At 43.5% G+C, this 23,919-nt stretch overlaps 1 protein-coding gene across 1 annotated transcript in view; it reads left to right on the top strand.

Annotated features, from left to right (window-relative positions):
- LOC311234559 (uncharacterized protein) overlaps positions 1-23,919 on the top strand; it is a gene marked incomplete at its 3' end in the record, with an annotated part of 69,708 nt that overhangs the window by 15,304 nt on the left and 30,485 nt on the right. The window contains exon 2 of the mRNA XM_084321808.1: positions 22,756-22,900. Within this exon, the coding sequence (XP_084177934.1) occupies positions 22,756-22,900 (145 nt within the window). The remainder of the gene's footprint in view (positions 1-22,755; positions 22,901-23,919) is intronic.

Raw genomic sequence — 23,919 nt, 5'->3', positions numbered from 1 at the left:
AATGCCCGTTCGTTGGAGGGTAGGATGGATGATCTGAGAGCGAGGGTCCGGTTCCAACGGGAGATGAGAGACATCAACATTATATGTCTCACAGAGACATGGCTCACGTCGACGACCCCAGACAAAAGCGTCTCTCCCTCGGATGCCTTCACAGTCTTACGTGCAGATCGCAACGCTGGCTCAGGAAAGACCATCGGCGGCGGAGTCTGCCTCATCACGAACAATTCCTGGGTTAATCCCGAGGGGGTGCAGGTCCTCTCAAACTCGTGTTCGCCGGACTTGGAACATCTTTCTATCCTATGTCGTCCGTTTCACCTCCCGAGGGAGTTCACAGCAGTCGTCATGACTGCCGTGTATTAGGGGTGGACGGTATGGTCTAAAATTTATATCACGGTATAATTTGAAGCATAGACGGTAACGGTATATATCACGGTATCATCGTTTTTGATAAATTTTTTATTTTATTTTATATAATTTTTTTTTTTTTTATAAAATATATATATTATATAATTAGACTTGTACTTGTATTATCTGCGAGACATCGCCACCACGCAACAAGCTCCACTGTCTGTGTGTACTCTAGTAGCCTCCAGCTACGGCCAGGATTCTCCAGAGCTGCACCTGGACCTATACTCTAGTAGCCTCGAGCAGAGCTACGGCCAGGATTCTCCGGCGCTGCACCTGGACCCTATTGTATTGGTACTATAACGTTAGCAAGCCCTCAGCTCGAATACGCATCGAATCAGTGTTATAAGACATTGATATCAGGAGCTATCTGTAGCTACTGCTAGCCGGATATATAACGTTAATACAACGCCTCAGTGAATTATTTAGTTCAATGGGACATTTCGTTTTGAACGGTGAACTAATTTGCGTTAACGTGAGCTAACGGCTAACGGAGCTATCATACACGTCTACTCTACTAGACTTGATGGAGCGTTTGTTGATGTCAGGAGCTATCGGTAGCTGGCCGACTAGATACCGTTCGGTTAGACAATGCCTCATCATGTATTAAACTAAAAGTGAATAGTTGACTGGGTCATTTTGTAACGGTAGCTAAGCTAACGTTAGCTCAGGGAGACGTCCCGTCCCACTAGACTACTAGTAGACCCGTGTTTACATGCGTGCGGGAGGGGCTGGCACGCCCACTGCGCGAAGCCTCCTAAATAACTTTTTCTAGTTCGCACATATCTATTATCTATGACTAATTCTATCTATTTTTAGGGGCAAATGCGAGTGAAATAGTCGCGCTGTGGTTACATGACGTCATTGCTATTTTAGAGCTGCACTACCGGTTATACGGTATAGTCAAAATCCATACCGTAGAGCAAATTCATACCGTTTATACCGTATACCGTTTATACCGTCCACCCCTACAGTGTATATTCCCCCACACGCGAATACGGGCAAAGCGCTGGGCGAACTACACGATCATCTCAACAGACACCAGATCAAACACCCAGACGCAGCGATGGTAGTGGCCGGCGATTTCAACCAGGCCAACCTGAAGAAAGTGATGCCGTCCTTTTTTCAGCACATCGCTTGCTCCACCAGAGGGAAGAACACACTCGACCACTGCTATTCCCCGTTCAAAGCGGGTTACAAGGCAGTAGCCGCTCCGCCATTAACGGGGTCCACAAGCTCGAGCGATCATGACTCCATCTTGCTATTTCCGGCATATCAACAGAGATCACGTGCCGCCGTCGTGTCACGTGAGACAAAGAAGTGGACCGACGAATCAGAGGCCACGCTCAAGGACGTGCTTGCAGACACGGATTGGGATATGTTCATAGGAAGCGCCAGTGACTTCAGTGAACTAGCAGACATAGTGGTGTGCTACATAACAACAATAGCTGATGGTATTGTCCTCAGGAAAACGGTGCGGATTTTCCCAAACCAGAAACTGTGGGTGGATAGCACTATTAGAGCAGCTCTGAACTCTCGTACCACCGCCTACAACCTGGGTAGAGAGTCAGGAAACATGGAGGAGTATAAGGCTTCAGTCTATACTCTACGCCAGTGGTGCCCAACCAGTCGATCGCGATCGACAGGTAGATCGCGGGCTGATTTCAAGTAGATCTTGATTAATAAAATTTGATTAAAAAAAAAAAAAAAAAATTTTTTTTTTTTTTTTTTGCTAAATCAACTCTTCCTCTCCTTGTTAACTACAACAAGCAATGCTGTTTGTTATTTAAGATGAGGTCGGACTCGGCACTGACAGATTTGTGTTCATTATGCTGCTTTTATAAAGCCTCAAATGACGGCTTACAATATACAATTTTGGCTGGTAGCTCTCGGGCTAGGTGGTAAATAAAAAAGTAGATCTTGGTTCAAAAAAGGTTGGCCACCCCTGCTCTACGCAAAGCTGTCAAACTTGCTAAGAGGACATATGCTGACAAACTGGAGACACAAATGGCACAAAACGACACAAGAGGATTATGGCAGGGACTGAAGTCAATAACTGACTATAAAGTCAGCGCCCCCTCAATGGGGAGCGACGACGCCTCCCTCGCGGACAAGCTCAACACCTTCTACGCTCGGTTTGGTGTAGACAGTGGCGCTGCTGGCTCTCCGGCTAGTGACGTCACTGGCGCGCCGGCTGTTGTGGAGGGGGGGGGGCAACCGCGAGGGGGGGGACACGCTCTCTCGTTGTCGGAACACAGTGTGAGAAGAGCATTTATGCAGGTGAACACCAGGAAGGCTGCTGGCCCAGATGGCATAACAGGACGTATACTCAAGACCTGTGCCAACCAGCTGGCCCCTGTGTTCACCGCCATATTTAATCAATCACTGGCGGAGTCAGTGGTCCCTGCCTGCTTCAAGAGGTCTACCATCATCCCTGTGCCGAAGAAACCCTCCCCAGCATGTCCAAATGACTACAGACCGGTGGCACTCACCTCTGTGGTCATGAAATGTTTCGAGAGGCTGGTCAAGGACCACATTTGTGCCTCCCTCCCCAGTCATATGGACCCTATGCAATTTGCATACAGGACAAACAGGTCCACCGACGACGCGGTCTCCCAGGTACTGCACAGCACCCTCTCGCACCTTGACCGTCAGAAGGGGGGCTATGTGAGACTGTTGTTCATTGACTACAGCTCAGCGTTCAACACCATAGTCCCCACCAGACTGGTGGACAAGCTGATCGAGCTAGGTCTGAGCTCCGCCCTGAGCGCCTGGGTACTGGACTTTCTGAGCGAAAGACCCCAGGCGGTCAGGGTGGGGGGTCAGTAGGGTTGGGCATCGTTTGGATTTGAACGATTCCGGTTCCAATTCCGATACTCCATATCGATTCCTGTTCTAAACGATTCTCGATTCCGATTCTTTGAGGTGCAGGTCAAAACAGGTCACAGCTTATTTCGAAGGAGATTTTTTATTTATTTTTTATTTCAAAAAGAAAATCATACTATTCACATTTTCAGTTGACTTGATACAGTTTAATTTGGTTGCTGTACTGTAACTAGGGTATTAAAGTAAAAAAAAAAAAGAAGTAAAAAAAAAAAAAAAAAAAAAAATCGAAATTTAGAATCGAAATTCAAATATTTTACTTCCGGTTCCGGAACCGGAAGTTAGGAACCGGTTCCTATTAGAACCGGTTTTCGGTGCCCAACCCTAGGGGTCAGACCTCCAACACCATCACCCTGAGCATCGGGTCCCCACAGGGCTGTGTTCTGAGCCCCCTGCTGTACTCACTCTACACACACGACTGCGTGGCCAAGTTCAGCTCCAACTCCATAGTGAAGTTCGCAGATGACACGGTGGTGGTGGGGCTGATCTCGGACAACGACGAGAAGGCCTACCGGGAGGAGGTTGAGGTACTGGAACGCTGGTGCCAGGACAACAGCCTGCTCCTGAACATTGGCAAAACCAAGGAACTGATCGTGGATTATAGGAGAGGACAGCAGGAGACACACACACCACTGATGATAAACGGGGCTACCGTGGACAGGGTGAGCAGCTTCAATTACCTGGGGGTCCACATCTCAGAGGACCTGACATGGTCAACACACATAGGCACAGTAGTAAAGAAGGCGAAACAGCGTCTCTACCACCTGAGACAGTTAAGGAAGTTCAGAGTATCGGGGAAGATACTCCAGTCCTTCTACTCAGGAGCTGTAGAGAGCATCCTGACCGGAAACATCACTGCCTGGTATGGAAACAGCACGGCACAGGACAAGAAGGCCCTACAGAAAGTGGTGCGCTCAGCCGAGCGTACCACGGGTATTGCACTACCCCCCCTGCAGGTTCTATACAACAAGAGGTGCAAATCCAGAGCCTGCAGGATAATGAAAGACCCTCACCACCCCAATAACAGCCTGTTTCAGCTGCTGAGGTCAGGCAGACGCCTGCAAATCCCAGCTACTAGGACAGAGCGGCTTAGGCTCAGCTTCTTCCCCCAGGCCATCAGAGCCATGAACAATGTACATTGAGTGCTCAGAACATTGAACTGTCCACACACAAGCACACATGAACACACACACGACACGCACACTGTGCACGCTCACACACGAGCAGCCACTTAACACTTTAACATGAGCGGGCACACACTCATGTCGCACACACGCACACTTATGGCCAAAGGAAAGGACACTTTAAATTAGAATAACAGGAACAGTGTATTGCACTACCAAAGCTAACTAGCATGTCACACATGCGCTGTAAATAACTATGTACAGATACCGAGATGTCACTCCATGTTACCTGCTACCTGTTACTGCACAATGTTGTTTCTTCTTTTGATTCTATTATATGTACCACTGTATTGCACATCGTTGCGGGCAAGACCACCCGCATTTCATTGTATACCTGTATGCCGTGACAATTAAAACTCTTGACTTGACTTGACTTGTGTGTGTGTTACTTGAACAATTGTCACTGTGCTCCTAAATTTCTGTGTGCTCCTAAATTTGTATTTAGATTTTATTTATTAACATTTTATTTAGGAGAGCACATGTGCTCCTTGGGAAAAAGGTTAGCGTAGAGCCCTATATATGGAGACATTAACATTACGTTATCAAACATAGGGACGAATACTGTAAAAAAAAGTGTCAACAATGTTTTATAATCTTTATGTTAATTTTCATTATAAAAATGTTGTGCCCCCGAAATAAAAATAAAAAAGCCCCTGAAAATCAATTAAGGGGGGCAAAAAAAGCCATTGAAATTTTTTTTTAATTTCTAACCCTGGCATCACAATATAATATATAGCTAGGCTACTGATATTGTCATTGTGATAATGTCAGTAGTAGCTAGCTGTATCTATTGTTTACACTTGAAATGTGTGTTTTTATTTTGTCACAATATTATTTGAAAAATATTGTGTAAAATTGAACTGTATTTCTGAGTTGCAGCACTTAAAAACATTAAATGGACTGTTATATCTTATTCAATTGTGGACATTTATTCATTCCCACTTATTAGACACTATTTCTGATGGTAAAATGAGCATAAAAAGCTAAATACAGAATTCTGAAATATAAAAACAGAAAAAACTGAATTTGGGAAAAAATTTAAATTGAATTTGGAAAATAATAAAACGGATTTCATATGGCTCTAGATGTTCCGATACCATTTTTTCCTTTCCGATACCTAAGCTAAGCTTTGGGTATCGGCCGATACCGATACTGATCCGATACCAGTGCATACATTTAAAAAGATTTATAATAATTGTTGTGAAGGGCCAGATTAAACCGAATATATATATTTATTTGTATATATATATTTAATTGTATTTGTATATTCTCTAATATTCCCTGATATCCCTTGTATATTCCTTGTACAATATGCATTGAATATCCATTCTAGCCTACTGAACATCCCATAATAGTCTCCATTCTACTATTGGTCGAGACCTTGGTGCCAGGCTGCCATACCCCCCAGACCCAGTTCAAACGTACCGCTCAACATGTACGAACAAGTCCTAGTTCCGCGTAGGAATCTGGCTACCGCACCACTAACGGTACTATTTGTTCATAGTGCGTATATATACTGCGCTACTAAAGTAGGACTTCCTTTTTAGTCCAGTTTCTTACCCTCCAATAGAGTGACAGACGTAAAGCCTCCCCGCGACGCCACGTGTGGGAGTAAGGCCAAGTTCGGCCTACCATCGGTATTGAGACATCGTGTATATTAATATTTGAATAGTCATATTTGGCACTATATCGTCGAGTTGGACGTAGTCTATTAAGCTAATAATAGTCTATTCATATGTAGTGCTTCGTGCGGTGAGAATACTATCGTAGTCAGTACCCCATCGTTTCGGGCAGAGAACTGGCTGCTTATCCAGGGTGGCCGACCCCATGTGAGGCTGCACCCGAGGAGCCCCAGAGCCGACGAGCGAGTGGACCTGCATACCGGATTATTCTACCGACGACAGCCCGCCTTCCCAGGCACGGATTATGCTTTGTGTACAGTGATTATTCCATGGATAAAGACCCCCGACACTGCCGTGTGTTGGAACCCCCCCCCCTGGAGAGGACGCAAGGTGAGGAGGCGCTCTGCAAGACGAGGTCGCTTCACGTCTCTCCTCCGTGGACCGGAGAGAGCCGGCCCACAGAGAGTCCAGCTGCTTTCATCTGTGGTCCAAGGATCGCTGGCGCATTGAACTGCACTACTGTGGGTTCACCCAGGATACCCTTAGCCGGACGAGGCAGCCAGACTCTACCCCCCCCCCCCTCCTACTCCTGTTGTCTTACAAGCGACCGGATTAACCCCCCTAGTGTATCCAGTCTTATAATCATTAAAGTATCATTGCTGTTATTCCTTAACTATTCCAGGTCGTATATTTACCACCTGCGCCATCAGAGATTGGACATTCTCTATTGATATACCGACGAATACTCTTTGCCATAAAAGTGCATACTATTTCAATTCATAAATGTAATTAAGTGATTAAGTGCTTGCTCTACACACCATTGCTGTGTAGGAATAAATACATACTTCGACTTCGTACATTTGTGTTGGATCCGTTTCATCTACGTGACAGTGTTCATCATAATATATTTATGCCGAGTACTGGGTGGCCGAATATTAAGTACAAAGGTAGTGGTAGTAAGTATCATATCTAGTAATACAGTCAGGGAATTGTACCCCTCAGTTACAATAATAATAATATAGCCAAATATAGCCAAAAATTCTAAATAGCTTTTTAGTATATCGCCATGTGTTATTATTACTATATAATACTCTCATATGCTATTTTCAATTAAGGCCTAACAAAATTAATAGTTGGTTTCCGGTTGCCGACCGACCCTGCCGATTTAGGTGCGACCCAATATATTTTATGAGTTTTAAAAAAAATATATATAATTAAAAAAAAAAAAAATTTTTTTTTTTTTTTTTTTTTTTTTTGGAATAAAGTTTCATAGAAATCTTAGTCAAACATTTAGTATTATGGATATTAAACATGCTGGCAGAGTACATGCATCCATGTTGTTGTGAACATTTTAATTAAATAAAGAAATTCCCTATCCATAGTCGCCGTGGGAAAGAATAAAATAAAAAAATAAAATAAAATAAATTCCCTACCTACCCGTGGCCAAACTGACAACCAACAGGAAACCAACAATATATTTTACTTTGCCTAATATCATAAACAACATAATATTAGCATAATTTTGAGTGGACTGAAGGAATGAGTCAGCGTTAATAGTTTTAAATGCAAATAATTTATTGAAACATAGAAGTGGGGTCGGGACACACACACACACACACTGTTTCAACTCACCACCCCCGCATCATATTGTAGTCTGTCTTCAAACTTCCACTCTCGAAACTTTTTTATATTTGAATATCAACATTATCTGTCCATCCTCAGTAATCCTCAGTTTACTATAATATACTCCTGTCCTGAGTCCTGACTAGTGACTTCGTCGTCTTTCCAAACGCACGCACGCAAACACACAGGGAAGGGGAGAGTGCCCCCCCCCCCATTCCCTTTCCCCAGTCCACACTGTGTCTGCTGTTCTCTATGGCTCTGCGCCTCTGCCTCTGATCAGGATTAGCTTGTTGGCTTATGCTAACGTTGTAGTCAGGGGGCGAAACTAAAGAGCGCCACCCGCCATTGGCGCTCAGTTTTTACGTTTGGCGCCTCCCACTGAGAGGTCTGCCCGCCACATGGCGGGCAATCAAATAGTCATGTGAAAACCGAAAATCATGATCCAATTCTTTAGCGGAGTTCTCACTCGCTGTCTCAGCACAGACACTCGGCGCACTGCTGCTCCTACCTCTCCCGCACCTGTTTCTGTATGCTGCATGTAAACAGAGGCTATTGCCTCAGACAGTCACCGTGACGTTAGTCTAGTCAGTGTGGGACCTTCGTGAGATAACGTTAGCTACCGTTACAAAATCAGTCAACTATTCACTTAGTTTAATACATGAGGCATTGTGTAACGTTATCCAGCCGGCTAGCTACTGATAGCTCCCGACATCAACAAATGCTCTAGCAATAGTCCAGTGCATAATACCTCTGTTGGCTAGGTAGCTCACTAGTCACTACGAAATGTCGCAGTAAACTAAATAGTTCACTGAGGCGTTGTCCCAACGCCATCCAGCAGTAGCTACAGATAGCTCCTGACATCAATGTCCTACAACAACATGCGTATTCGAGTCCCTGGCTTACATCGCATGAGGGCTGCTGAATAGGGTCCAGCTGTAGCTCAGGAGAATCATTTTGCATGCTGAAGAGTTTAGGGTCCAGCTGCAGCGCCGGAGAATCCTTGCTGGAGCTGGAGGCCACTCGAGTATACATACAGACAGTGGAGCTGTTTGCAGACAGCGAGGTGGCGATGTCTAGCAGATAACACAATCACAAGTATGATTATATAATATATATATTTTATTAAAAAAAAATTATATAAAATAATAAAAAAAAATTTTATCAAAAAAAAGTTGGCAGGTAAGAAATCTGCTTGGCGGGTAGATTCTTCCCATCTACCCGCCACTGGCCGGTGAGTCAAAAAGTTAATTTCGCTCCCTGGTTGTAGTGATTGTAATGGTACATAAACGTTAATTTCGGGCGATGTGGGCATAAAGGAATGGCGACGGTGCAAAGCATGTAGATGCATTTGACCCGTTGTGAGAAGAAAAAAAACACCACAGACTTATTTAGAGTCTGTAGGCGCACTGCTGTGTTAACGCTGCTCTGCTTTCAGAAACACGGACTGGGCGGATATCATATGACTCGCGGAGTTGCTACAGGTTTTTCAAAATAAGAGTATCATATGAACCTGAACGTTGCTAGCTGCCGGAGCCCAGATATTATGACTGGAGCTGCGCTTGGGGCAGAAATGAGACCCGCACAAGATTTTCAAAATAAGAGTATCGATATGAACTACACGCCAGATGGCGGGCAGACCTCTCATTGTTAGTTGCCAAACCTTAAATCTACAGGCCATTGACGCTTGGCGGGTGGTTATTTTGTTCCCTGGTTACTGGTGAAAAAGGAATTTACCTTGGAATACTCCTTTGCCAACTTGCTGTACTTTGCTTGCAGGTCTCCAGCCATTATTGATGGATTATGAATAGCTCCAACTTTAGTCAAGGTAACGTTAAGCTAAATAGCTTTTCAGGTAGCTCTTCAGCTAATGCTAATAACACCAGCAAGCAAATACATCAGAGCTCCCCGTCAACACCGCTCTGTCGGGACGATGGCATTTAAGAAAATATCTCCTGTTAAAATTACAAACAGCATTGACACTTTAATTCACGGTAGATTAAAACAGGACTGTACAGTGCAACATATATATCGCACGTGCTACAGCAACAGCGGTCTGTGCGATGAATGGATTTACTTCAGTAGCACTGGTGCGATAGGCATTCGGTTCATATCGATACTCTTATTTTGAAAATCCTGTCGCGGGTCTCATTTCTGCCTAAGCGCAGCTCCAGCTTTAATAACTATGGCTCCGGCAGCTAGCAACGTTCAGGTTCATATGATACTCTTATTTTGAAAAAACTTCGTGACAACTCGACGAGTCATATCCGGCCAGTCCGTGCTATTGTCTGCGGCGCAGGTCGGTCAAGCAGAGGAGCAGCGCTACACAGCAGTCCGGCTATTTTGCGATCCGAAATAAGTCTGTGGTGTTTTTTTTTCTCACAACGGGTCAAATGCATCTAACACGCTTTGCATCGTCGCCATTCCTTTATGCCCACATCGCCCGAAATGAACGTTACATTAGCATAAGCTAACAATAGGGATGCCCCGATCGATCGGCCACCGATCGTTATCGGCCGATATTCAGTATAAATATGCAATCGGTGAATTCCGATAATGAGTCATATTCGCCGATCGCGGAAACTGATCAAGTGGAGATCTCACTCGCTGTCTGTCTCAGACGCACAGGACCTGCAAACTGCCGCTGCTCCCTTGCTCCGCCCGCACCCGTGTAGAGTTTGTAAACACAGAGGAGGCGGCTCCTCTGCTCGAGTCTATAGTGCATTCGACCTGAGCTAACGTTAGCTACCTAGCTATCGTTACTGTTTAAACAAAATTACCCAGTCAACTATTCACTTTTAGTAGGCATTGTCTAACGGTATTTAGCCGGCTAGCTACTGATAGCTCCGGATATCAACAAATGCCCCAGCTAGTCTAGTAGTCCATGTTGATATCTCCGTTAGCTTGCGTTAGCTGACGTTAGTTCACAGTTCAAAACGAAATGTCCGATTGAACTAAATAGTTGTCTTAACGTCATCTAGCCGGCTAGCAGTAGCTACAGATGGCTCCTGATATCAATGTCTTATAACATTGATTCAATGTGTATTCGAGCTGAGGGCTTGCTGAATGTGACAGTAGTAACGTTATACCAATAGGGTCCAGCTGCAGCGCCGGAGAATCCTTTTTGGAGCTGGAGGCTACTAGAGTACACAGACAGTGGCGCTGTTTGCAGATAGCGAGCGTTTTGACTTGTTGTGTGGTGGCGATGTCTCGCAGATAATACAAGTACAAGTCTAATTATATAATATATATATTATATAAAAAAAAAATTATATAAAATAATTTTTAATTTCTTTTTAATCAAAAACGATCGGTATCGGTATCGGCCGATATGGCTCACGACGATCGGTGATCGGTATCGGTGGCAAAAAAACGTGATCGGGGCATCCCTAGCTAACAAGCTAATCCTGATCAGAGGCAGAGCCATAGAGAACAGCAGACAGTGTGGACTGGGGAAAGGGTGTGTGTGTGTGTGTGTCGAGAGGAGTGGAAGTTTGAAGAGAGGAGTGGAAGTTTGAAGACAGACTAGACTACAATATGATGCGGGGGTGGTGAGTTGAAACAGTGTGAATGAATGAAAACTTTATTTAACAGATTGCAGAATGGGTACAATACAGTACGGCTCAATACACACAATTGTTAAGGGGATGCAGACCAGAGAAAGACTTTCGTCTTGTTTACATCAGGGTCCCCCATTGTGTGTGTGTGTCCCAACCGACCCCACTTCTGTTTCAATAAATTATTTGCATTTAAAACTATTAACGCTGACTCATTCCTTCAGTCCACTCAAAATTATGCTAATATTCCTTATGTTGTTTATGATATTAATTGAAAATAGCATATGAGAGTATAACACATGGCGATATACTAAAAAGCAATAAAAAAAATTTGGCTGGTAAAAAATCTGCCTTTTTTAAATCTACCAGCCAAATGGCTGGTAAGTCAAAAAGTTTAGTTTGTTCCCTGACTGCAACTAAATAAAACAAATACAATAGGCACATTTGTGACTGTTACAAATATAACACGTTTTATACTTGTGCTACAAGATTTGGCCAGTGCTACAAAACTATCAACCTCTGTAGCACCAGTGCTATGTGCAAAAAAAGTTAACGTACAGCCCTGGATTAAAAACATGTTTGTTTTATAATGCTCACTCTCAGCAGGAGGATACCGCGTGTTGTTGATAAATTACGTCATATGGTATCAGTAACTGAGGGGTACAATTCCCTGACTGTATTAATCAAGTATGGTATCATTAAACCACTACCGTCTTATGTACATTATACTGGCCATACCGTACACGAGTATATGATGAGAACACTTCCCCACAATGAATCGGTTCTACACAAAGTTGTCTTTAAGTATTTATTAGCAGCAAGAATACATAATATACTTTACTTGAATGCGCTTATAAGGCAAAGGAATGTGCGTAGGCAAATCAATAACGAATGTCCATTCTCATATTACGCATGAGATAAGAATACAACCTGAATACTAGGAATTATATCTAGGGGATACTGGTAGGGGGGTTCCTACCGGTTGTAAGCCAGCAGGGGGAGCAAATGCTCTAATGCAAAGTCTGGTTCCACGGGGACTCAATAAGCTCCTGCTCGGGGAGGCGGTATTACTCCCTGGATCAGCGGACGAAAGGCAGCCGCTGTAATCCCAGTATGCGTGCAGCACAGGTGGAAGCCGGTCAGCCTCTCCAATAGAGACGGGCTCGAATGATGTTCCTCGCGGTAGATCCCACAGCAGTGGGTGTAGACGACTCTTATCCGATCCAACAGCCTGGTTCAAAGCAATAAGAATAATAATCCAGCCGGAGAGGGGCTCTGCATTCACCGGTGTAGATCCTCCGGTGCGCGGTACTTCACATTAACTAAGTTGAACTTGACGTTATTCAACCAAGCTCTGATACTTTCCTATCCTATTCGCACGCGGCTATAAGTGCTCTATTTAGACGCACAGTTGCTCACTTCACTTGGTCGTTGACTCGTGATGAAGGCTTACTAGTAAGGAGCGAACGATACGTTGAACAAACGTATTAGGATAAAACAAGACTCTATTTTGGGGCAATACGGGCCCACTTCACAGCACGTTGTATCGTAGTGTGAGGCTTCAACTTGTTACTAAGACTCGAACTGAACTGAACTGAACTACTTCTGTATTCACCTGCGCCATATTTATATGTACGGGGAATAAACTAGTGCCAGCCTCATTTCTGTCTCGTAGTCCTGGGCAGAGCCGGGCATGTACAGACATGTCTTGACGGTGGCTTTGAACTCGACTCTAGGGGCAAGACACTGGCGCTGGTGGCACGCCATCCAATAAGAGAACGAAATATTATGGTCTGTACCAGGCTAAAGGGATATTCCGTGTATATGTACAAAGAATACACAAGGGATATCAAACGATATACAAATATTATGCAATATATATCAATCAATAAATACATATATTCGGTTTAATCTGACCCTTTGTAACAGTATCGGAGCATAGCATTTACGTGTAATCGCCGATACCGATATCAGCATTTTAGGCTATATCGGAGGCATTTCCGATACTGGTATCGGTATCGGAACAACTCTAGTTAGCAGGTGCTGGTTGACTGCTACCGACTCATCCGTAGTTTACAATAATATGAGTAGTGATGCACCCGGTAGGGCTGGGCGATATGACGATATTATATAAATATCGGGTACAGTTCATTAACGATACACTTTAACGTATCGTGGATATCGTGATGTTTTGCCCAAGAGGATTGTGTCGCGTCAATCTGGTCCACACGTTCAAACTTTTGAACAACGCCGCCCCCACACACACACTACTGCATCAAAGTTACTACTTATGATTAACAAAGGCATTCGTTTTGTGGCATTAACGTTATATAGTTACACGTTCAATAACATCAGCGTATTTACCCGAACATAGCAACGTCCGAGGATGACATAGATGGCAAGCATTACTCGTTCATATCTCAGCCCGTGCTGAGTTGTGCCCATTCTGCGGTCTGTTAATAAAGTTTCAATCAGACAGATGTATGGAAAGGCTTTTATTATAACATTCGTTGCAGTAAAATCATTATGCCTCGTTTAGTCATGCTGCGGTGCGCTGGTAATCTTATCGTCGGCCGCGGGGAGCTAACGTTGTTGTTGTTGTTGAGCTCTCATCAAAATCACTGGACTGGACTGGAGGATGAAGACCAGAAAAAGACTTTCGGCTTTTTTACATAAGGGTACTCTAGTTTCAATTCATCAAAACATTTAGAGACATACAAATATACAGTAGTTTCATTAAAATGCTATTGATTGATTGATTGATTGATTGATTTAAAACTTTATTAACATATTGCAGAATGGATACAGTACAGCTCAATACATACAATTGTTAAGGGGATGCAGACCAGAGAAAGACTTTCGTCTTGTTTACATCAGGGTCCCCCATTTTCAATTCATCATATTTCATATCTAAATCATATAATATCTCATTGCTAAATATATGCAATATATAATCTAATAATCCAATAATCTAAATCTAATATATAATATAAAAATGCTAAATGCATGGGTATTTTATTTTGTCTTTAATGTTAGCTTGCAAACTCAAATACTGTATTGGTAAGCCTCATAATGAATTGTTTGGGGAAAAAAAGAAAAACATTGTGATGTGTATCGTGTATCTCCGAAAGGTCAGAAAATATCGTGATATCATATTTAGGCCATATCGCCCAGCCCTAATGCACCGGTGTAAAAATTGTGGCAGATACCGATAACCGATATTAATATTGCTGTTCTGGGGGGGGGCAGGTGGCGTAGCGGAGATTACGTTCGTCACCAACACCGGGAGACACTGGATTCGCCTGTTCGAATCCAGCTCCCGGCGTTGCTATCAGCTTGGCTGGCCTCTCACACTGATACAATTGGCTGTATCAGAGGGTGGGAAAGCTGAAGGGTGGGTCCTGGGCGTTGTGGACAGCGACCCCTACAGTTCGGTCGGGGCGCCTGCTCAGCAAGGGTAGGAACTAAGGAGAGATAGTGTGGCCTCCCACACGCTACACTCTCCCCGGTGAGAACCTGCGCGGCCAGGTTGGCCTGCCCCAGGCTGCACATGCGTCGGAGGAAAGCATGTGACAGTCTCCGGTCTCCCGGACCAACAGTAGGGGAAAGTACGCAACAACCAGGAAGGGTGGGATGGGAGAAAAATCGGGAAAAAAAATTGCTGTTCTGGCCGATACCGATATTTACCGATGTCGATATCTCTGTATAGAAAACACTTTTTTATGATAATCAAATAAAGAGATATTTTTCAAAATGCATAATTATTTTACTTTATAACTTATTTTCAGAAATGACTGATATTTTGAAACTATTTAAGGCCAAAACATGTAAAAAAATATATATATAAATGTATTTTTTTTTTAAATATTGGCCAATATCGGCCCTATCTTGATATCGGAACGATACCGATGTGTAAAAAAACTGCCATATCGGACGATATTATATCGGCGGCCGATATATCGTGCATCACCAAGATTATGAGGCTATGCTAAATTACAGGTAATCTCTCTGGTGTGCGTGGGCTGAAAGAACAACATCCAACTTAGTTTGAGCAAGTTATATTTTGGGAAGGCGGGTGCACTTAGTTTTGAATTCCACATGCCAAAAAGAAGTTCCCCAGGTGTGTTTCTTTAGTGGTTAGTTAGTGGATAAAGTAACGTTGCATTCATTCTTTAGTTTTACAACTGAAATAACATTTTGACATTGTAGATAAATGTTTCATCCAATTTACAGACATTTTACTATATTGTGAATGATATATATATATATTAGGCTTGGGCGGTATAATTTTTTTCATACCGTCATATCATCCTGACATAATACCCCGGTATACGGTATATGACGGTATGACTTTCATTTTCATCAAGGGGGGGGGAGCTAACAATATACTCGTTATCACCATACATAACGATTAGGGATGCCCCGATCACGTTTTTTGCCACCGATACCTATCGTCGTGAGCCATATCGGCCGATACCGATCCGATACCGATCATTTTTGATAAAAAAAAATTATTTTATATAAATTTTTATTACATTTTTTTTTATAAAATATATATATTATATAATTAGACTTGTACTTGTATTATCTGCGAGACATCGCCACCACGCAACAAGTCAAAATGCTCGCTATCTGCAAACAGCTCCACTGTCTTGTGTGTACTAGTAGCCTCCAGCTACGGCCAGGATTCTCCGGCGCTGCAGCTGGACCCTCCGATTCTGCAGCTGGACCCTAGTATTGGTATAAATCACATTCAGCAAGCCCTCAGCTCGAATACGCATCGAATCAATGTTTTAAGACATTGATATCAGGAGCTATCTATATAACGTTAAGACGACGCCTCAGTGAACTATTTAGTTCAATGGGACATTTCGTTTTGAACAGTGAACTAACGCGAGCTAGCTAACGTGAGCTAACGGAGGTATCATCATGCACTACTAGACTTGCTGGAGCATTTGTTGATATCAAGAGCTATCAGTAGCTAGCCGGCTAGATACCGGTTAGACAATGCCTACTAAAAGTGAATAGTTGACTGGGTAATTTTGTTTAAAGGGGAACTATTTTACTATTTCTTCCACTATTTGGGCACTTTTACACAATTCCTGTAAGTCTATGTGTTACCTCTGTAATTTTTTTTCTTTTTTCATTGTTTTGTATTTCTAATCAAGTCCTCAAAAACAGCATTTTTCTACCTCAAGATCTCGAGCCGTTTTGAGCCTGGGCTCCAACCACAATGGTAAACCACTGCCTCGCCTGAACATTATCATGCAGCGGTGTCTCTCTGACATCACAAATCAGCACATTTTCAGATGACTCAGTTCAGTGAGGGTGAATATTGTGAGAGGAGAATTGGAAGAATGCGCCAATATGAGAATTAGAGACATAGATCATATTAATATAAGTTCACATAGCTAGGAAACAATGCTAAACACTCAAAAAGGCCATTTATAAGATAGTTCCCCTTTAAACAGTAACGATAGCTAGGTAGCTAACGTTAGCTCACGTCGAATGCACTATAGACTCGAGCAGAGCCTCCTCTCAGTCCTGTGTTTACAAACTGTACACGGGTGCGGGCAGGGCAAGGGAGGAGGAGCAGCGGCAGTTTGCAGGTCCTGTGTGTCTGAGACAGACAGCGAGTGAGATCTCCGCTTGATCGGTTTCCGCGATCGGCGAATATGACTCATTATCGGAATTCACCGATCGCATATTTATACTGATTATCGGCCGATAACGATCGGTGCCCGATCGATCGGGGCATCCCTAATAACGATTATATTGAAGCACGTTGAACCTAAATTCCTTAGCATTTAGCAACCCGTGTTACCAAGTAAACAAATCACGGAACGGTAGCTAGTTAGCACACACCATCCAGGTACTACTATAACGTTAGCTCCCAGTCCCAGAACGGTAGCTAGTTAGCACGCACCATCCAGGTACTACTATAATGTTAGCTACCAGTCCCAGAACGGTAGCTACTTAGCACGCACCATCCAGGTACTACTATAACGTTAGCTCCCAGTCCCAGAATGGTAGCTAGTTAGCACGCACCATCCAGGTACTACTATAACGTTAGCTCCCAGTCCCAGAACGGTAGCTAGTTAGCACGCACCATCCAGGTACTACTATAACGTTAGCTCCCAGTCCCAGAACGGTAGCTAGTTAGCCCGCACCATCCAGGTACTACTACAACGTTAGCTCCCAGTCCCAGAACGGTAGCTAGTTAGCACGCACCATCCAGGTACTACTATAACGTTAGCTCCCAGTCCCAGAACGGTAGCTAGTTAGCACGCACCATCCAGGTACTACTAACGTTAGCTCCCCAGTCCCAGAACGGTAGCCACGTAACCCCGCACCATCCAGGTACTACTAACGATAGCTCCCAGTCCCAGAACGTTAGCCACGTAACCCCGCACCATCCAGGTACTACTAACGATAGCTCCCAGTCCCAGAACGGTAGCCACGTAACCCTGCACCATCCAGGTACTACTAACGTTCGCTCCCAGTCCCAGAACGGTAGCCACGTAACCCCGCACCATCCAGGTACTACTAATGTTCGCTCCCAGTGCCAGAACGGTATCCACGTAACCCGCACCATCCAGGTACTACTAACGTTCGCTCCCAGTCCCAGAACGGTAGCCACGTAACCCTCTGCTGACGCGTGCTGTGCAGTGCACTACAATAAACTCTGTCAGTGTAATAGCAGTCTGTGACGTCACGGTATTGAGAATCATACCGGCGGGATCTCGAAATACCCTGGTATACCGTAATACCGTCATACCGCCCAAGCCTAATATATATATATATACAGGGAACAAAATTAACTTTAAAAAACTACCAGCCAGGCAGATTTTTTACCAGCCAAAAATTATAAATAGCTTTTTAGTATATCGCCATGTGTTGTTATTACTATATAATACTCTCATATAGGGATGTCCCGATCATGTTTTTTGCCACCGATACCGATCGTCTGAGCCATATCGGCCGATACTGATTTAGTTTACTATTTAGTTTACTGGGACATATAGAGCTAACGTTGGCTACCGAGCTAACGGAGGTATCATGCCCTCGACTATTGCTGGAGCATTTGTTGATATCGGCAGCTATCAGTAGCTAGCCAGCTAGATACCGTTAGACAATGCCTCATGTATTAAACTAAAAGTGAATAGTTGACTGGGTCATTGTTTAAACAGTAACGTTAGCTAGGTAGCTCACGTTAGCTCACGGAGGTCCGTACTAGACTAGAGCAGACTGCCCGAGGCAATAGGAGCCTCTGTGTTGATGCAAGCAGAAGCACGGACTGGGGCGGATATGACTCGTTGCCACGGGTTTTTTTTTCAAAATAAGAGTATCATATGAACCGAACGTTGCTAACTGCCGGAGCCATCGATATTATGACTGGAGCTGCGCTTGGGGCGGAAATGAGACCCGCACAGGATTTTCAAAATAAGAGTATCGATATGAACTACACGCCAGATTGCGGGCAGACCTCTCATTGTTAGTCGCCAAACCTTAAATCTGCCCGCCATTGGCGGTTGGCGGGTACTTATTTTGTTCCCTGTATATATATATCAGGGTTTCCGTTGTCCGGTAATTACCTGTTTTTGACCGGCAAAATCTGTTGAAGTCCGACATATTTAAATCTCTCCGGTCATAATGTCCGGTGAAAATAATTCCCTCCAAGCACAATTTGAATTGTATTAAAATAGTTACATTTGTTTCATTGTTGCTTCACCAAGCAGGTCTAATAATGACAACGATGTGTCAGCGGTTGATTGGTTTTCACATGACTATTTGATTGCCCGCCACATGGCGGACAGACCTCTCAGTCTCACTCGCCAAACGTAAAATCTAACCGCCAATGGCGCTTGGCGGGCTCTAGTTTCGTGCCCTGAACCCAGGTATGTAATTTCATCTTTCCTTGTGACAATATTGTCACCCACTGTAACTGAGAAACCGTTGGTCTTGCTGAGTTTGTTATTTGATCCGAAGAGAATGGACTCTGTTTTACCCAGGTGTAATGATAGTTTGTTATCAGCGAGCCAGGTGCAGATTCTGCCGAGTTCTGACCGGAGGGTTTGTTCAACCTGTAACTTGTTCTTGTCAGAGACCAGCAGGGCTGAGTCGTCCGCGAACAGGAACAAGTTGCAGTCACAAGCTGATGACATGTCATTTGCTTAAATGGTTGGTGACGTTCGACAGAATAAGACAAAATAAGTTAAAAGTTCCAGAGAGGTGTGGGAACTATAAGCTAGTGTAGCGAGTCGTAAACTTTAAAGTACATTAAAGCAGCAGTTGAGAAGCGTTTGTGTGTCGGGGGGGTATGAGTCTGTGGCTGAACTAGGGCTGGGCGATATGGCAAAAAATCATATTGCGATAACGATATGATAATGTTATCATATTTCTCGATATCGATAATTATCGCTTTTTTATTTTTTTTTTAATATAAACAACAGATGTATGTTTATTTTGCAGCAATTCTTTGTCGTTGCCGCCATCTTTAGTGTTACATCCCCTCACACTCCAGTTCTCAGGCTGCAGCTGGTTTAAAAGCTAAAGTAAACCGGCTTCTCTGCTGGCTGTGGGGAGTTGAACAGTTCTGGCTCTGCTAGTTTATTTTCGATCTTTTGGCGCTTTTTTGGTGGACAAACCACCGCACATGTGCACCGTGACTCGTGACTGGAGTCTAGCTCTGCTAGCACACATAGCCTACTGTGTACAGACGGTTTCAAACTATTTTAAATTAGGGGGGGGGCAGGGGGGGCCTTGAGATTTATTAAAAAAAAATATATATATATATTTTTAATTTTTTTGGATTACAGGTGCACTGTTCTCCATGAAAATACCATTTCTCAAAATCTGAAAACCATTATTTAATAAAACACAAAAGGATCACCAAGTTACTCTGGATAAAAAAAACCTTTACAGACAACATTGAGACAAAGCTTCCTGACACATCTCCATCCAAACTCTTGGAAGAACTCTTTGAAATCTCATCTGATACCACCTGGAGAGCTAGTTTCAGAGTGTGGTGCTGAGTACCAAGTATCTCATCTCATGGCCCACCAAGTATCTCATGATGCAGCAGGTGTTGATACCATTCAGCACCACATACAGTATCTGTGTGAAGCTGGCTTTTCATCCATGACAGCTCTGAAAACAAAATATAGGGCCAATTTGAAAGGTCACGATATTGGTGTTATTTCAATAAATTTAAACATGGCCCATTTCATGACTATTTTGTTGGGGCGTGGGGGGGGGCCCAAAATATTTTGGTCCGCCAAAGGGGGGCCTGACAGAAAAAGTTTGAGAAGCACTGTGTTAAGCTAAGAAGTCTGCTAAGAGCCCGGAAAAGGAGCCGCACCCACAGGAAGCAGAGATGGAGGGTGTGACAGAAATAATCATTAGATTAGTCGACTAATCGAAAAAATAATCAACAGAAATAATCGTTAGATTAGTCGACTAATCGAAAAAATTATCGACAGATTAGTCGACTACCAAAATAATTGTTAGGGCTGCAACTAATATTCTATAATAATATTTCAAATTGCATTGGTCCGAATGGGAGAATTCAGTACTGTATCTACAGAACCTTCTGTTTAATCATCTTCCCTTTATTAATTTCCTTAGATTTTTTTGTACACATGATCTCAAGAAGGTACTGAATGAGGGGCGGCCAAGTGGCGCAGTGGGCAAGGCGCTCGCCACTAACGCAGGAGATGCTGGGTTCGAGCCCAGCTCTCGGCGTCGCTACTAGGGGTGGGAATCACCAGTTTCATCACGATACGATATAGATTCTTTGGACAACGATACGATGTTTTCCGATATCACAAAGTCTGCCACGATACGATTCGATTCAGGTGCCTGCGATCGATATGAGACGATATTATGTGCCCATTTAACACAATCAGTCACATTTAGATCAACTAAAAAAAGGCTACGGAAATATCAATTGACGTTTTAATTTGAGCTCTTCCAGACATTTAAATGAAAAACAATCTATTGTTTTTAATACAAATAGACCTCCTGTTCACTGTAAAGTGCCATGTTTTTATATATTGAGCTTTAAAGTTTAAGTAAAATGTTTTGGAACTCACAACACGCAAGCTAAAACCCCTTCCTCTCCCAAACCGTTCCTACAATTGTTTTATGTTGCATGATGATCATGAATACATTTATTATGTATTCATGTTTAAATATCAACATTATCTGTCCATCCTCAGTAAATAATATCAATAATATAATAATACTCCTGACTTCATTTGGACACACACACACACACACAGAATGCCCCCGCCCCTCCTCCTTCCCCTCTCCTCTTCTCTCACGGTTAGCTTAGCTAGCTTAAGCAGCTAAACTAACGTTAATTTAGATCTGCCCACGCGGCGTGGGCATAAAGGAATGGCGACGATGCAAACCATGTTGGATGCATTTGACCTGTTGCAGGGGGAAAACTGCACAGACTTCGGGTCGCAAAATAGACGCTCTGAAGCCCTGCTCTCGCTCTGCTGTACAGAGCTACACGGAGTTTCACAATACTGGGCGCGGGGCGGATATGACGTCGCCGGATTTTCAAAATAAGAGTATCGCAATATGAATCGATCTTTTTACGTTGAATTGATCCTATTTGATTATTGATAATAGATCGATATATCGATCTGGATTGATGTATCGTCCCACCCCTAGTCGCTACCAGCTTGGCTGGTCGTTCATACTAACACAATTAGCAGTGTTGGGGGTGGGAAAAGCTGGTGGGTGGGGATTGGACGTTGTGGACAGCGACTCCTACAGGTCGGTTGGTGCGCCTGTACAGCAGAATCAGGAAGCAACGGGGGCAGTGTGAGCCTCCCACGCGTTACTCCTCGCCGCTGAAAGATCGCGCTGTACAGGTGAAAAGATGCGACAGCTGCCTCCTCGTGTACCGGAGGGGACACGTGATGCAAGGCTTGGTCCTCACTGCAGCCGACCAGTGGGAGGCATAGTCTAGCAACGTTCGAGACAGGGGAGGGGAGAATTAAAGGGAGAATTGGCGAGGCGAAATTGGGATGGGAGAAAAATTGAAAAATAAGGAGAAAAAGTGAAAAGAAGAAGGTACTGAACGAGATCAGTGGCAATTTTTTATGTTTGGTCATTATTAGCATGGTGTTATTCACTGTCAAAGATGCAAAGAAAAATCATTCATATTCTCCTTTGTTTCATCACAATTTAAGCAAGCCTAGTAATAAACACAAGAATATGCAAATGGACCTTGTAGAAGTGGAGCAATATTCCATTTACCTAGGTATATATTTTAGGCAGATTTTCAGAAAATATTCCACGGGTGGAACAGGTTAAGGTGACTCATCATAAAGTACCAGTGACAAGACATGTCTAACATAAAAAAAACAACACTCAGCCAAACCTGTCAATCTACAATTACTCTGGGGAGAGTGAACGTTGTACTTTGCAAGACTCTTATTGTTACTGTTTTTTATCTGGTATTTTTAGGCCACAGCCCCACTGATATCCAGTACAGTGGAGGAGATGGCGTCTTGCAGTCACCGCTCTCTGTTGGGACTAAAGGAACTATCTGTCTACTTGGTGGACTGCATTAAAACACCAGGACTTAAAGGAACTGTGAATGAAGGAGGAGGTAAGGCTCTAAATGATCTCTTTATTAAAAAGAAAAATCACATTGAGATTTTTATTTTATTTAATTTTTATATACAAGAGCGTCCTAGCCAAGACAGGCAACAGCACAATTAACAGGGTTGCAGATATTTCATTTCAACCTTTATTTAAAGGGGACATGCATTATAAATAGCCTTTTCCAGTGATTAGCATGTTTTCCTAGCAATTGGGGATTATATCAATGTGGTCTGTGTCGTTAATTATCATATTGACTCATCAGTCTAGTTTCGAGTTCACGAGATCCTCCCTCACTCAACTAAGCTGTTCTGATTTGACAGTTTTGCTGACGTGACTATAGCACTGATTTGCATAACTATGGTTGACAGCGACAGCAGAGCGAGTGGAAATATCTTAACTTCCTCAAACAGTGAGGCAGAGAGCGCATAGTGTAACCCGACACTTCCTCAAACGGGTTTTGACTGCGAGGCACATAACCTGTGTAAAAGCGTGTGTGTTTTAGAGAAGACGGGTCCCTCTCTCTCCATCTCTCCCTCCCTCTCTCTCGCTTGTCCACGGATGAGCGTAAGCGAGCGAGCGAGAGATAGGCCGTATGGTGAAGGCTGAGAAGTGGCTAGAAAACGATTCTCGTTCCCACCTTGGCGAATTACACAATTTTCACTCTGGGTGAAAGGTCGATTGGTGTAGATTTAGGAACAAAAAGTTCTCCATTGACAAAATGGCACATTTTGCGCAATCATAATTTTTAAGTCGGGACTAGATCTTTCCTCGCGAACGGATATTTTGTCACCACAGAGGTTTTATTTGACGCAATTGGTGCGAGTTTGGTCACGTATCTGGCACTCGACCAATAGCAGCTCTCCTTGTTGCGAGGTCATCGCAACAACGAGAGCTGCTATTGGTTGATCCGGTGTCAACAAAGAAATTGCATCCACACTCTAACGTTACGGACTAAAATGGACAGAAAACTCCTAAAGTTTGCAAAAAGGTTTCTAAACAATGTTATATGCATCTCACGTCCGT

Source organism: Notolepis coatsorum, assembly GCF_963971535.1.
Source record: "Notolepis coatsorum genome assembly, chromosome: 9".
NCBI lineage: Eukaryota > Metazoa > Chordata > Actinopteri > Aulopiformes > Paralepididae > Notolepis > Notolepis coatsorum.
This window is presented reverse-complemented; position numbering and strand designations above follow the sequence as displayed.